The following is a 17006-nucleotide window of genomic DNA, read 5'->3' on the forward strand; positions in this document are numbered from 1 at the left end:
ATTCAAATCACTGTGATATAATTGATTCTATTCCTTTTAAATTTCCCGAACATTATTTTGTAATAGTTGGTCATTTTAATTTAAGTAATTTTGACTGATCTGTTGATCCAAATATATAAAATCATAGATCTGGTGGCATCATATTTGATAGTTATATAAATTTTTTGAATCTAAAACAATGTAATATTATAAAAAATTGCCTAGGTCGAACACTCGACTGCTTAATGCTTAGTGAGAATGCTAAACTTACGTCTTTCTCTCAATGGGTCGACTCTCTGTGCATACAATTGAGGAGGATGAATAAGGGAGGATGAAATTCATCCTCCCTTAGACTTGATAATTAAATTTAAATACTCCTCAGTAAGTAAGTGATTTTTATGAGTCACCGTATATTTTCAATTTTAAAAAGTGTAATTTCAATCATATATCTCTTTTTCTTTCCAATATTGATTTTGATCTAAATCTTAACAAGGACCTGTCACTCGATGCAATAGTTGATAATTTTTACGAAATTCCTTATCACTTATTTAGATTCGCATGCAGGGACAGGACCCGATGGTATACCATCAATATTTTTAAAACAATGTTGTGCTGTACTTTTAAAACCACTACATTTTATCTTCAATAAATCACTGAACCTGGATTATTTTCCAGATTCTTGGAAAAATCGTTTGTGACCCCGATTTATAAGACAGGAGATGGACATAATATTACTAATTATAGACCAATTTCAAAACTGTCTATTATTCCCGAAACATTTGAAGCCATAATAACTAAAAAATTATCCATAATTGTTTCTCCTCTCATCTGTAATAACCAACATGGGTTCAGACCAAAAATGTCAATTTCCACTAATATTCTACTTTACTAGTCTAAAATACTTAAAGCCTTAAATGATCATGTTCAAACAGATTCAATCTATACCGACTTTCAAAAAGCTTTTGATAAGGTCAAACATCACTTACTTCTTAAGAAAATATCTACATTTGGAATTCATGGAAATTTCTTAAATTATTTATGGTCCTATTAATCAGTCGAACTCAAGCGGTTAAAGTGTCACATTGTACTTCCACTTCTCAGTTAGTTCTGGAATACCACAGGGTTCCCATTTAAGTCTCCTTTTATCAATGATTTACCCTTTATTTTTGATAAAATTGTCGACATATTGTTATTTGCTGATGACGCAAAATTTTTTTCTACGATTTATTCTCCATCAGAAGCATTAAAATTGCAAGGAAACTTGAATAAATTTGTAACTTGGAGTCACCAAAATAGTTAATCGTTAAATTTAAAAAAATGTAATGTTATTACTTTTTCACGCTCCGAAAATCCCAATAGTTTTGAATATAAAATTGATACTTGTTCCGTCACATAAGTTACTTCAATTAGATACCTAGGGATAACTGTTGATTGCAATTTATCTTTCACTTCTCATACAAATTTTATAACTAAAAAGGCCTTTAAGGTGCTTAGTTTTATCAACCGAAATACAGCTAACTTTAAAAATATGAAAGTATTGAAAATATTGTTTTATTCGCTTGTTAGATCTCATCTTGAATTTGTCATTTTGAATTAGTCACCTAATTACATCACATTTATTGATCTTATTGAAAATTTACAACATAAATTCTAAAGATTAATGATTTACAAATTAAATATTCAATTTACTTCAAATAATATGTATATTATGCAAATAAATAAATCTTGTGAAGTAAGAATAAAAGTTGCAGATATTATGTATACTTATGATTTGTTGAATGATCATATTTTTCCCCATATCTACTTACTATGATAGAGTTTAATATAACAAATCACCGATTAAGAAATTCAAACTTATTTCATGTACCAGTTTACAAAAATAATTGTAGCTCCACTTCTTTCTTCCCTAGAGCATTAAAACTAGCAAATTTTATTAATGATTATGTAAATTTTTTGATTATGTCACGTATTGTTTTTAATAGAAATGTATATTTTGTAATTGATTTTCATTATTATTGTTTTAATTTTAGTTCTTACTGTAAAATCCTTAAAATGTAAACCTGATATTGCTCACACAAAATGATTATTACTCGTTTATCACAAATAAATAAATAATTTTAAATATTAATTTTTTTAAATAAAATTTTTATAATAGTTTAAATACCTGATTCAATGATTAAATAATATAACCAAATTATTAAGCAAAAACCTCAAACATCATAATAATCACAAATGTGTAAATACTACGAAATAGAAGTTAACTTTGTAAACCAGCATCAAATATTGCATCAGCTTACAGTTAACATTTAAATTTATTTAATATTTTATTAATAACCAAAGTGTAATTGAGAGTTTAAAATAGTAATTGCTAAATTCTTATACATGTTTATGATAAAGAACTACTTATATATAATAAAACTAACTTAATTATCAAATAATAGCAATAATTTCGTTGACTTTAAAAAAGCATACTACAGCATTTACAGGGCGAGACTTATAAATATCTTGAAAGAGTTCAATTTCCCACAGGAGTAGATCAACTTAGTCTTAATCAGCATGATAGAAACCGTGGTTAAAATTAAAGTCGGAAACATGAAGTTGGATCCATTTATAGTAAAGTCCGGTCTTAGACAGGGTGATTCCATCTCACCTATTTATTTTCAACCTGATTTTGGAAAATGTTATAAGAGAGATGAAAATTGAACCCCACAAAGGAATAAAACTTCGAAACTCAGCTATTCCTTTAAAAGAATACGCTGATGAGACATAATACTGATGAACGGATCTCAGGATAGGGTAAAACGACTCAGTAAAAGATAATAATTGCGTCAATAAGACACAGCACAAAAAGTAGAACTTCAATTAACGTACAAAAGACAGAATATATAATTATAGGAAGACGAAATTGGATGAATTGCGCATTGAAGGTAGATCATTTTAGATTTAAGAAAGTTAATTCTTTCAAATATCTTGGATCAACTATGACTGAAAAATAATGTTACCAAAGAAGTAGACACAAGAATCCAAGCGGAAAACAAGATTTATTATGACCTTGTGAAATTATTAAGTTCAACTTCATTATCAAGAGAGATAAATAAATATTTGTATATCAGCCTAAAACGGCTGGTCATATTGTACGGATCAGAAACTTGGGCGCTTAGGAAATCAGATGAAAATAAATTCATAACACTAGAAAGGAAAATATCACAGCAGATAAAAAAAATTATGATTAAAAAAAAAAAAAAGTACAATTAACAGTACAATTATTAAGTTGTAAAATGACAAAATGTTTTCCAACTATAGTTATATTTAAAGTGGCACTGGTTAATTCTTATAGTCAGCAATAAAATGGTAATATTATAGATAGAAATTATTATTTATTTATAATACATAGATTTTCTACCAGAATGGTTTTTCTGATTTATACAATACGAGTTATATTTTATGAAAAAAAGGAAACTATGAGTATAACCAAGGTTTTTCCAGTTTATTCTATATTAATTGAAGTTACTGTTATTTCTGGGATACATAAAAAATTTGTTTACTTATTAGTAGTATCATAATAACATATATTAAACATAAATTAAAAATATTAATATAGATAAATTAAATAACGAAAACTATTAGCATAAGTTGAAAATAAAATATAATACTTACAGTATTTGCATTTGGTTGCCATTGGGGCCTTCCAACTAGTCCACCCATAGACAATGGCATATTTGGTCCACTGCCACCAGGTCCCATGGTGGTATTAGGAGGAGGGCCTCTTATTCCAGGACTATATGATCCTAAAGGGCTCATGTTTTGACCTCTAGGAGGATTCATACGAGGATTCATGGGTCCCATACCTCCTGTTAAATAAATAAATAACATACTTAAATAAAATATAATTTTTATAATGAATCATATTTACACAAGCAAAAACTAATTATAAATTAAATATTTACGAACAAACATAATGTATTGAAGTATGCAGTTCTAATAGTCTAAATTAAAATTATAACAATGAGGTGTAACTTCTTTTAAATTTAATTTTATGGTGCTTTAGAATATACTTGTAGCTAATAAAACAATAAACAAATTATGACAATTAAAACATAAAAAAAAATTACATGTTATTTATAAAATTAAAAAAATTTTAATAAAAATTTCTGTAATAGTTAAAAAAATGTAAGCATCCTCATTAAAGAAAATTGTACGCATTTAACATATACATTTTTAAAATAAGGTCTTAAAAAATACTAAAATAATATTTATAAATATTCATATACAATTGTAAATTCTTAAAAAATGTTTTAAAAATATTTTCACTTATAACTTGAGTTAAAATTAAATAAAATTTATAATAATGTGTGGTTTATCATTAATTTATATTTATTATTATTTTTTTTTTTAATATTTTTATACATGAATGAAAACAATTTTAGCTTTATTTAATTTGTATAAAAACATGTATACATAATATTTATTAAAATATTTATTAAAATCAATTCAAATACAAACCTATAACTCAATTTTCTGTTTTTAAAATTAAAAATATAAAATAAAAATAAAATCAAGTTTAAGATAATTCATACAATCTAAATAACAATTATAAAAAATAACATTAATGTAATAAATTTTTTTAAAAAATTGGTAATTTCAATTATATTAAAAACTAAAATTATTATATCATGCTTGTAAACAATCAAACAAAATAAATTATAACAATTAATTGAATTCTAGGATGCATTTAAATTAAAGGTTAAAATAAAATGTATCTGATACAAAAATTCTAATAGTTAAATGCTTCAGAATAAAATTCCTTAGTCCGATTAAATATTAAAACTAATAAAAAGAAAAATAAACAGTAGTATTTAATTATCATTGTATCAACTACAAAATATTTGAGAAATGAAATGGTGTGCATAATAAAATTAACATAATACTGGCCTACCTTGCCAACCTACAACATATTCTCCAGCTTCACCTACATGGGAGAAAAATATTATTAAGCAAATAATTGAATAATAATACATTCTTTTTACTTTCATTCCTAATCATTCAAATACACCTTATTTTAATTACAATTGTTTTTAATCTATACCTTTAATTATTAATTTAATGAATTTTTCATTTTTTTACCTTGTCTTAAAGGATCCATACCAGGCATCATTGGCTGACCAGAAGGCTTAAAAATTAATATATACGTTTTATTATAAAGCAAAATTTATTTTTAAATTAATAATATTTAGCGTTGATAGTTTTGTATACTTACAGAATTAAAATCATTTCCTAATTGTGACATGCGAATTCCAGGTCTTGGACCACCTGGATAACGAGGGCCCATAAATGGCTAAAACAAAATCATAAGTTGAATACAAAATTCAAAAATAGTTTAAAATTAAAAAATACAAGAAAATTCTTAAATTCACACCTGATTTGATATCATTTGTCCATGAGAAGGAGGTTGAGAGTGAGGAGATTGTTGTGCTGAAGGATGACTTGGAGGTGATGGTCTCATTGATGAATTCTTATAATTGAAATAAAGTACATTTTTGAATTATTAAAAAAATTAAAACAAAATTGATAAAATAATAAGATAGTTTTAATAATTAATAAATTATAACATACTGGAAAAAAACTTCCAGGCATAGGGCCACCTGGCATTCCATCATTTGGAGGCATTTGTCCTAAAGGACTAGGAGAAGGTCCTGCATTCTGTAATTAATATATTGTATTAAATTAATATAAACTTCATGCTGAAGAAAAATACTTACATGCCCAATACCATTTACACCATAACCTGCATTTACAAAACCCTAAAAATAAATTTTAAAAACCAATTACTCCCATTACAAATGTATAAATTGTTTATTAAATAAGTAAAATATTTACATAATCATGAAATGCTTTAGCTTCACTAGAATGCTCACATGTATCACGTCGTTCTGGAGCAGCGCAATATAAATCCCAAAAGACACTAAAAATATTTATTTATTAAATATAAAAACAATATAACATTCTTTAAAAATTAGCTTAGGTTACTGAAGTAAAAAAAAATAGTTATTATTAATTATTTCATAATTATCTTAAAAAAGATATTTTCTACTGTGGGTAAAGAAAAATAAAATACTATGATTAAATATTAAAGAATATAAATATTTTGATGATTGTTTAATATGACAAATATACGTCTTAATAAAACAGAATATTGAATTTATAATCATAATCAAATCATAGTTTTACTTAAACTTTTTATAATCAATTCAATCTATTTTTATAGTAGCTATAGTCAAATTATTATTATTATAATAAGTATTATTTTGTACACCAAAAATCTAAGACACAGTGATTTTTATTGTTGGACAGGGGATAAAAAAAAAAACAATAATAATAATGACATTAAATAATATAGTATAATGTAAAATTGAATCGATGATTGCAGAAACGGCACAACTTACATATTTAATGAAATTGAGATATTATAAAATTAAAACATATACAAGTCATGTGTTTTTATGCATTTAGTATGAGAACACTGATTATTATTTATTTATATGATAAAAGAAGTATAACTTAAGACGTTTTACATTCAATGCATAGAAATACATAACTAGTATATGTTTTTACAAATATCTTAATTTCATAAAATAAGCAACTAGTGACGTTTCTGCAATCATTAATTAATTTATATTTTATACTCCTTACCACCACCAGGAATGCAAAAATCCAGGAGGTTCACCCAATGTTATATTCTTTTCCCATCTTATCTAAATTTAGAAATAAAATAATGTATATAAATAAGTGAATAATTTAGAATATACAAACAAATTATGATATTAAATCATATAAGTACATGAAATGTATAGGCAAAATTTAATTTGTTACTTACTTCACTTAAAAATGTTTGAGCCGCTTTTTGAGCTCCAATGTGTAGTAAATACTCATACACATACAATGCTAATCTAAAAATTTCAAAAAAATTTCCGTTTTGTAATTTTTTTGCATAATTACTGTAATAAACTATATATTTATAGCCTTTACAAAATAAAAAATAAACAAAAAAATTATATCATTATAGATTTTAATTTTTAGTATAATACCAGTTAATTCTAAAAAACATTCCTTGTAAACTAAAAAAATTATATTTTCTTAATATTTTTGCAAGCAAACATGTATAATTCATATTTATGAGACAATTTTATAGGTATGTTTAAATAGTAATACTGGGAAAATTATTTTTAAAATATGATTATATACATAATATAAATATGGTTGACAAATATAATACAATGTATGAAAGTAATATTTATTATTATTAATTTTGTGATCAATAAAACCTTACTCATTTTACAATAGTTTGTTTTTTTATTTTGTAAAATTATTTTAAATTTTTATCAATATAAAGCAATGAATATATTTTCAAATTGAAAACATACAAAGCTTTATTACCTTACTATTTTTGGAACATTAAAAAAAATGTTAACTGATTATAATTAAAAATTTAACTTTGATCTATTTGAAAAAAAAATCAAAACAAATAAAACTACATTTAATAGTTTATTTTGATTGGAACCAAGACATTTTCAAGTTTTCAAATGTTTTTATTAGAAAAATTTTTCAAACTTTAAATTATAACACTAATGCGTTCTTTTTTCATTTTATTATAACAGATTTCTTAAAAATATCTATTCAATTTTAAGTTAATACTAGGCTTAAATTTATTAAATTTACCTAGGTATCATGCAAATTAATGTTATATTTATTTTTATAAAAATGTTTATAACCATAAAATGTGTATTTAGACATTAAATGTAATTAATATTTAATTTTAAATAAGCAAATTTAAGTTATCACGACTACCAACAATTGTTGGTAATCATGATTAGGTTAGGTTAGTAATTAATAATTCACACGAGGTGGAAAATATTTTAATTTTATTTAAACAAACATGAAGAATCTTATTCTTTAACATCTGCTACTATTGCTCACTAACTAGAGTGCAACAGCTTGCATTCAATGCTTTGTATTTAAACCTAAGATATTGTTTTATGAGTGGATCACATGATAAAATCATATCTATAAATATTGAAATTAAAAAAGATGATATAAATTTTATTAACTTTTAAAAATATGAAAATCTGTTTCAAATTTAAATATTAATACAACGCTCTATAATCAACATTACTATCAATCATTGATAGTCAAGATAATGAAAATTACCTATAAATAGTTAATATCACAACATATTTAAATTTCTTAACAAATTATTTAATTTTTGGTCATACATTAACATATCTAACTGTTGATACAACTAGACAATTTAATAATACCTGTATATAGAATATTGCATGCATTTTAAATATTAAAATACATTTTGTAGTAAAGTCTAACACATTTACTAAAAAATAAAACTAACTAATGTTATTTAAAAAATTTTAAAAACAAATAAAATGTTTTGATGAAGACTTTTAAAATATAAATTAACATTATCAGATTAAAAGAAACCTACTTATCTCAAATAAAATAACTGTGAAATTCTAATATATAAAATTAATCAAATTTGAAATATTCATGGGAAAAATATTGTAGGTAGGTAAATAAGAAATAACAAAAATAATATTTTATTATAATTTCAATCAGGATAAATTAAAAGTACTCATATTAATAACATTTTTTTAATTTAAATTTTTTTAGAGTCGGATGAATAATATACTTTATAAAATGTTTGTACTTGTAAATATGTGTACTTGATTTTATTCGATTTAAATCAAGTATTTTACTATACTCAACTTAATCGAGTACTCAATTTGAATTAAGTACTCAACTTGATATTATACATTTTATTATTATGATAACATTTATTTACAGATTGATAACTGCAATTGTTTTCTAGAGTACTCGACCTTTTTCGAGTACTCGACAGTTCAAATTGTCGAGTATTCAACTTTTAAGACAAGTATTCAAATATTAAACTCAACTTAACCCGAAATAATTGAAACTCAACTCGACATAAAAAACCAGTACTTGTCCAACTCTAAAAACTTAAGTTAAGTTAAGTGAGTTAAAAAAGTTTAATTTATATTACATATTCAACATATAAATGCAATTCATTATTAATGATTTGTTTAAAATTATCAGACCAAGCAAAGATGGTAACATTTTCTGAAGTGCCTAACAAGTAGGTATAATAGTTTTTGCATTTCTTAAAACTCTTGTTTACACTACTGAAATTAGAATTATAATAATTATTTTATAAATAATTATGCTGCAGTCATTAGTAAATAAAATAAATATTAACTATATACTTAAGTTTAGATAATACTATTATTTTTAAGTTAAATTTTTTAAAATATTTGCTTTTCCTGAGAAAAATGTTTTAGTATTAAAGAAGTACTCAAGAATAGTAATAAATATTTATAACTAGTTTAGCTCATTATTGCTTTCAAAAAACAATAGTTCAACTTTGTGACATACAAATATTTGGTTTACATCATACATCATGAGTAAATGCCAATTTACATCAAATATTTGATTCAACCAAGTTTACACCACTCATAGATCAAATCATTAAGATTTTCATTATCAAATTTTATACTTCATATTAAAAATGAAACAGCCAAAACATTACAAATTGACATAACATTAAAATAATGATTTTTGTGTTTGGTGAATGTTGAATTTGATCATAATACATCATCCTTTAGCACAGACATGCCCAATCTACAGAAGTATTCTAATCAATCCATGACTATTTAATAAAATTAGAAATTTCTATAGAAATAAATTAAAAATAAAATGTTATTTTAACAAGCTTATAAATATTATAAATCAAATCAAATCAAATCTTACAATTTTTAATTCTTTTTTAAAATATATATATATTATATTAGATTAGTGTATTATATTATATTAGAAAAACAAAATTTATGATTGTTACGAGAAAGCTGACAGTTATGCAAAGTCTCAGGGTTGGACAATACTTATTTGAACAAGTAGAAGATTTTAAATATTTGGGGGTTAATATAAACCAAAGAAATGACATGCACAATGAAATTAAACTAAGACTTGTTTCGGCAAATAGAGAATGTCACACTATGAGAAGCATGTTGTCATCAAGGTTACTATCAAGAGAAACTAAAACGAAGCTGTATATAGCCTACCTACGCCCTATTAAAATGTACACTTGTAAGACTTGGTCGACAACAAGAGGCGATGAACTAAAACTCCTAATATTCGATAGGAAAATATTAAGGAAGATATATGGTCCTATAATAAACCTGGAGACAGGAAGTTATGAAAGAAGAAAAAATGAGGACATCGAAAGCATCTTCAATAAACCAAATATACAAGCATGTCTGAAAGCTAAAAGACTAGAGTGGGCTAGCCATGTATGGACGGCGAAGGATAAGCTAATACATAATGTACTAATCAATAAATCCAACGGCAAGAGGCCAAGAGGAAGGCCCCCTCCAGCGATGGCTTGATAGAGTAAATAAAGATCTGGAAAGCTTGGGAACGACAAAAATTGAGGATGCAAATGATCGGGAACTGCGGAAAAGTGGTAAAAGCGGCAAAAGGCCTTCAAGGCTTGTAATACGCTAAAAAAACTTATGAGTGGTAAATTCAATTAGTGATTAAAAATAATATTATATAACATATCCAGGGACACCATGAGGAAGGCAGAAAGAACTACTATCCCCCCTGGCATTTTTCATCACAGTTAAAAAATAAGAAGTTTTTTTGTGTAGATGAAAGATGCAGTGATAAATTTTATTGCTAGTATTTGCTTACATTTTTTTTTGCCCCCTGCAGAACAATTTCATAAACGCTTCTGAATATATCCTATTAAAAATTTTATCAAGATAAACCAGTATAAGTTATTACTTATTTACTGTTGATATTTATGGCTTTAATATATGAAGAATCTATACATTATTATTAGTTTAGTTTTAAAATAAAATCCAACACAAGATTCACCATACCATAATAAACAAGAATCACTCAAAACATACTCTGATCTGATATCATGGTTACATACAGAACATATCCATGTTTAATTATTATTTATATTTTTTGGTCTTTATTATATTTAATAAAGCTTTTTATACATATTTAGTGCAGTAAGGTCATATGGTCTTTTTTCGAGTCAATGTCCAACAATTGGATATTAAAAAATCAAAAAAAAATATTTTTTTGTACACCTCTAAAGATTATGGAAATCAAAATAAGAATTAAAAGTTTAACCAATTTCCCACGTATTCATATTAAAAAGTTAAAATATAATTTTTAAAAAAAAATCACTGAAAAATACTAAAAAACAGAAAACTGAGGAGTGAAACACACTGAACAAAAAACACTGAAAAAACAAATAACTATAATGATTAAACATCAAATTTGATCTCATTAATCAATTACCAAATACATATATATAAAGAATAATACAAGAAAATAAAAAATACTCCTTAAATTCATATAAAGGCGCTTTTTATTGACATATTTCTTATTTTAACTTAGCATGGCCGGGTATTCCTTATCTTACCAACCATGTTCGGCCATATAGATACAGCGATATTTTAATACAAAACCACGTTTAAAGTTATTTTTTGTTATATAATTAATGAAAAGTATTTCTTACTTCAATTTTAGGTTTTTATATTACCTATTACTGTTATAAAATTGTTTAATTCAATTTCATAAACAGATTGTATTTATTTAGCCTTAAATTAGATGTGATATACCTTTCATGATTAATAAATAATAGATTTAAAATTATAAATTATATTAGATTTTTATGTTTAAACTGTGCACATTCAAGTTTTTATAATTTATTGCTAGTTATATGATTGGTGATCACTTTACTTCCACTAATATTGAATTGTATTTTTATTATTTATGTTTAATTAATAAATAGGTGCAATTTATATTATTATTATAACTATTATTCAGAAGTAATTTTTTTCAACCAAGAAAAAAAACAAAACTCAAGAAGTAGTCAAATCTAATCAACAAGCTAACTTTAATTCACATAAGTATTACAAGTTTATTTTATTATATCAATTGCAAGAGGTATAGTCTTCAATTTTTTAAATTTTCATAAGAATAAAGTTTAATTTTTTTAATTGTTTTTACTTTTACAAAATTAATATTATAAACTTATTGGTCAGAAATTATTTCTATGATAAAAATCATAATATTTATGTAATTTAGATGTTTATAAAAAAATTATAAATTATTAAATTCCAAACAAAATTATGTATTACTAACTACTAAAAAGACAATATTTAGTAATATAAATTAATTATTTATTTATTAAGTTATAAAGTCATAAGAAATATAAATTAAGTAATTAAATGTAATATACTTAACAAAAATAAATATCTACTAATATAATATAATGTTGTACCTACATTTACAGTTTATTTTTATAACAATTTTTACTTACTTCTCTCTAGCTTGAGCATCGGATGGCACCGCTGCGCTCTTTCCTTTTGCATACATCTCAAACTTAATATGGATATAGCTGTAGCTTCAAACAAAAACTGCAATTACAGCAGTTATGAAACTGGTTTACTATACAGGTACCAACAACAATACAAATTTCATCTTAATGGTTTTGCTAGTATTCACAATTTATTTCCCGAATCCAGAAGACAAATAGCACAACAGCAACAAAAACACGTTTTCGTTTAGACCGTTGAACCAAACTATGAAAATAATTCAAATTGCCATTTCGGATATGAAATTTTTGGTCCAAGACGCACAAGTAATTAACTTACCACGAAAAAGTTAAAATTCTAACTTTACAACGTACAGCAATTGGACGATAACAGTTAAATTAATTCGCAACACGGTAAGCTGAAACGATGAATAGTTATAATACGGTTATAATTGTTTTATTGAACGATGAACGGACGGACGAAACGAATACGAGAAGTGTAAACGATTAAAATCAAAAATAATAATAATAATATCTATAACACAATTTTTTTCCCTAGAAATTAAATCGATGCGGAGAAAAATATCGGTGCATTACGATTGTTCGAGGTGCGGGTAGAGACGTCCAAGATAGTTCATCCGAAAATGATAATAATCAAACATTGATAAATTGCCACAGTGTTGCCAATCAACCAGAAAATTGTAAAAACTAGTCACCTCCATTATCACCGGAATGCTGGTGTCGTTCACCGTTGCGAGGACGCGCGAAGAAGCAAAAAAAAAAAAGAAATATGTACAACCAAAATCATTACCTATCAAAATACGTACGTAAATACACTTGCGATGTACATGCCAAGGTAACCTATCAAAATATTTCACTCTACGACGTACGATTACCGTATATTTTAATGTTTTCTAAATTTGAAGCAGAAAACCCTTCACAAAACCTGTCATTCCATATTATTATGTTGAATGCGAATTTAATTTTGATTTTCATTAAGTTCGATTTTAGCACCAACCTATGATATTAATGAGCTTTAGGTGATCGGCCGGAACATGCATTTTAAACAATTGATTTAATACGATTAATAACCATTGATTATTAATCACACCTTATTTAAATCGTTGTTCCTATATAATAAGTAAGAATTAAATCACATATTTTATAGTTGCAATGATAAAAAATAAGTTTTAAAAATGTTTGCGAGCTTTTAGCGGTGCATTTTAACAGGAAGTAAATGTATCTGACGCTACCGTTTTATAGAAAACTAGATTCTTTAAAAATACATTAATAACCATTAATTTTATAATGTTTATTTGTGGACAAAAACTATAATTTTTTTTTGATTTTTGTCCTAGAAATGTACTTATTATTACTATAGTATTAATACGTACATTTCTACAAAAAAAGTGATATGATGATGTATTGATGTACTCGGAAACAATGTTTTTAAATATCTACGCCGTATTGGTTGATTTCTGTAACATAATGCATAATGGTATAATATCAATATTTAAGAGGCTCTGAAGTCCTATAAAGGTCAACTTCTTGAACAATTACGAATAACTTACCCAAAATAAATGAGATTTATCATTCTCTTATTGAAAACAAAGTAATGAAATTTTATTCAATCGATTTTATACATCAATTTTACTTAATGGGTATAATAATACAAAAATATAATACAAAATATAATAATATGTAATTAATATTACTTATAAAAAATAATTATATTAATTTTTTTTTAAATATTTATGAGTTTTCATATTTTTACTATTTTTATTGAACTTTTCCAAAAAAAAATGTTGTAAATCGTTTTTCTAAACTAAATAGTAGCTACACCTTTTATTTATTAAGTGTGTGTATACCTATCAACTACTATTTAAAATACTAAAATAAATAGCATAGCCAAAAAAATATTTTGGGAAAGTTTTCAATTTTCAATTCTTTCCTATCAACTTTTTAATTTTAATAATTCGATTAAACATTAGTTAAAATATAAAATGTGTTATTATTTAGTTTATTGAAACTGAATTAACACAATCTTCAAAAAAATTTGTATATACACATACATAAAAGTAACTTATATTTAAAAAATATTTGATCTTCTTGAATGCTTAACAAGTTTTTTAATACGTTTAAAGTCTTGATAATTTAATGATGTCACGATAAATGTATAATAATGCCAAATTATACCTATATTTTATAAAATAAAAGAAACATTTCGGTTGGAGGTAACCCCTTAACTTCCTTGGCTACGCCTCTAACTAAAATAATATTTTTAAAATCGACCACTTAAAATATTGTGCTGGTTTCTTAAATAACTAAGAAATATTATTTTTATCTCCTAAATTTAAATTTTAAATGCATCTACAAGTAAGATAATAATAAATATTCGTGTTTTCCTTATTTAAATAATTATAACTTACAGTTTTCCTGTAATTACCAAAATGTTAAAAAAAATGAATTATGTTTTTTTATGCCTTGTGGTTTGAGCATGCAACCAATTTCAGTTTTGTGAAAAGTACAGAAAATAAAGAAACAATTGTGTACCACTATAAATTACCAATGTTTTTAGAGCGGGGGGCAGAAAATTTTGTATTTCCCCTAACAGCAATATTTTAAAAACGGACCTGTATATAATATAAAGGACGTAAATATCATCTTTTATATTCAAGCGCTTTGAAAGTAATTATATATTCGATTAACTATTGGTTATTAATTCTATACGTGTTTATTACAAAATATTAGTTGGGTTATGGATTTACATGTGTGTGTACTGTTGTTTCTCGTTTACGTTTCGAGCTATAAATATTCGTTATTAGTTTATTACCATATTGCATTTATAATGATGTTATACATTCAAATCGTCTGCTCATTATTAAGAGGTTCAGTATTCATATATTCAAATTATATAACCTAAAGCGTTTAAAAAAGTATGCAATTTAATCGGATACGAGTACCTAACTTTGACAACATACTACATCAGTGTTATTATTTTACATAATTATGATCAGTGTTCGTAAAAAAAAGCAATATCGCTTTAAATAGAAAATAAAATTACTTAATATTTAGAACAATTACATTTTTAGTTATTATGCCAACATAATAACTTTTCTCATTCAACTGATTCAACATTTTATTTGCAAAAATCAAAAAAATAATTACTATATATATACTCGTATAAATTACCTACATTATATGTAGGTAGTTCTTTATACATATATATACAAATTACTTGGGTTAAAGTTATACTTTTTTTGATTTATTCGTTCAATAAGCTCATTAATAGTATCTTTTGCGGTTTCTTATTTGTTTTTTTTTTTTTACTTAGTATTGTTATATTGCTGATTTTGAATTACAAGACCAAATAATTAACATTTTGCGTTTAAAATGATATTTAAAATATCCATAATTTTAGATTCTAAGGTTAATTTTCGAATTGTATAATAGAATTAATCTAAAAGTTTCCTCCGGTATTTTTATAGATTATAGATCAAAATTACCTCACTAAGTAAAAAGTAGAGGGATTTTGTACTTAATAAAGTAATTTTTCGAAATTCTCAATTATTTCTATATATATAAAAAAAATACTTAATATTTTGACAAAATTGTGTATAATCTACTCACTTTTGTTTTCATAGCTTCATGACCACAAAATAAAAATTTAACAATTTATTATTATAAAAGTACCTAGGTATTTTGTTCGCTGAGTGAATCAACAAAGCGTCAGCTTTTACAGCTATCATTTTTTTATAACATTATAAGATAGGGGTGGGGAATGTATGAGATGGCAAAATGTGTGTTTCTCATCCCACTTCGTGGCATTATACTTTAACACGGCACTGGTTGTAGGTATTATGAGTTTGACGAGTGAGGTAGAAAGGGAATGAATATAATTTCTATCAATTTTTATCAATCGCTGTCTAATTATAATAAGATTACTACTCATTCCCTCGTAAAATTAAAGTCGCAGCTATTAAAGGATGTTATAACCCAAGCATATATCAACTATATATAAATACTGCGAGAAAAATATTTAAAATACTAATCTATCGTATTTTAAACAGTATTTGAATATTGTCCAACAAATAACAATTCTAATAAGTTACTCTATGAACACAGAAACTTTATGAACAGAACCGAACGTGAAAAATGTCATTGATCGATTTTAGAGATGAAAAACAATGTCCAAACATAATTAATAACACCATCCGACCATATTTTACAATATCATTTATAATGTAGGTAATAAATAACATGACACGTTACAAAATAAAACTTGAATATTATCTACTTAGATACGCCATGTACGGAGGTATATATATATATTCATACGTATGTAAATATTCCGTTATTGTGCCACCTAAACATACTATATTATTCACTATGGCAATATATATAATATACTTATAGTACTAATAATATTTACGTACTGAATTCGTTCTATCCTTATCTTTTTATCGAGTTTTTATTATCATTATTATTATTTTTTTGTTTATCCCCTTCCTCAAGTCACCTCCTCCACGTTATCAAGCGTACTTACGTATCGAATATTTTGTGTGTGTGTGTGTGTGTGTGTGTGTGTGTGTGTGTGTGTGTGTGT

The 17006-nt window shown here is 24.8% G+C and overlaps 1 protein-coding gene across 5 annotated transcripts in view; it reads right to left on the reverse strand.

The window, feature by feature from the left end:
- LOC112683378 (single-stranded DNA-binding protein 3-like) overlaps nucleotides 1-17006 on the reverse strand; it is a 31900-nt gene that overhangs the window by 4548 nt on the left and 10346 nt on the right. For 2 of the 5 annotated variants that reach the window (XM_025554399.1, XM_025554394.1), the window contains exons 2-11: nucleotides 6854-6926; nucleotides 6670-6731; nucleotides 5857-5941; nucleotides 5739-5780; nucleotides 5593-5679; nucleotides 5396-5491; nucleotides 5237-5314; nucleotides 5104-5149; nucleotides 4916-4948; nucleotides 3637-3830 (exon numbers count right to left, since the gene is read on the reverse strand). In XM_025554399.1, the coding sequence (XP_025410184.1) occupies nucleotides 3637-3830; nucleotides 4916-4948; nucleotides 5104-5149; nucleotides 5237-5314; nucleotides 5396-5491; nucleotides 5593-5679; nucleotides 5739-5780; nucleotides 5857-5941; nucleotides 6670-6731; nucleotides 6854-6926 (796 nt within the window). Of the gene's footprint in view, nucleotides 1-3636; nucleotides 3831-4915; nucleotides 4949-5103; nucleotides 5150-5236; nucleotides 5315-5395; nucleotides 5492-5592; nucleotides 5680-5738; nucleotides 5781-5856; nucleotides 5942-6669; nucleotides 6732-6853; nucleotides 6927-12406; nucleotides 12669-12740; nucleotides 13037-17006 lie in introns of those variants that run through there. The other 3 variants (XM_025554397.1, XM_025554398.1, XM_025554396.1) reach the window with 3 other exon arrangements.

The sequence above is a fragment of the Sipha flava genome, unplaced genomic scaffold, assembly GCF_003268045.1.
Source record: "Sipha flava isolate LNK unplaced genomic scaffold, YSA_version1 225_pilon_pilon, whole genome shotgun sequence".
Taxonomy (NCBI): domain Eukaryota; kingdom Metazoa; phylum Arthropoda; class Insecta; order Hemiptera; family Aphididae; genus Sipha; species Sipha flava.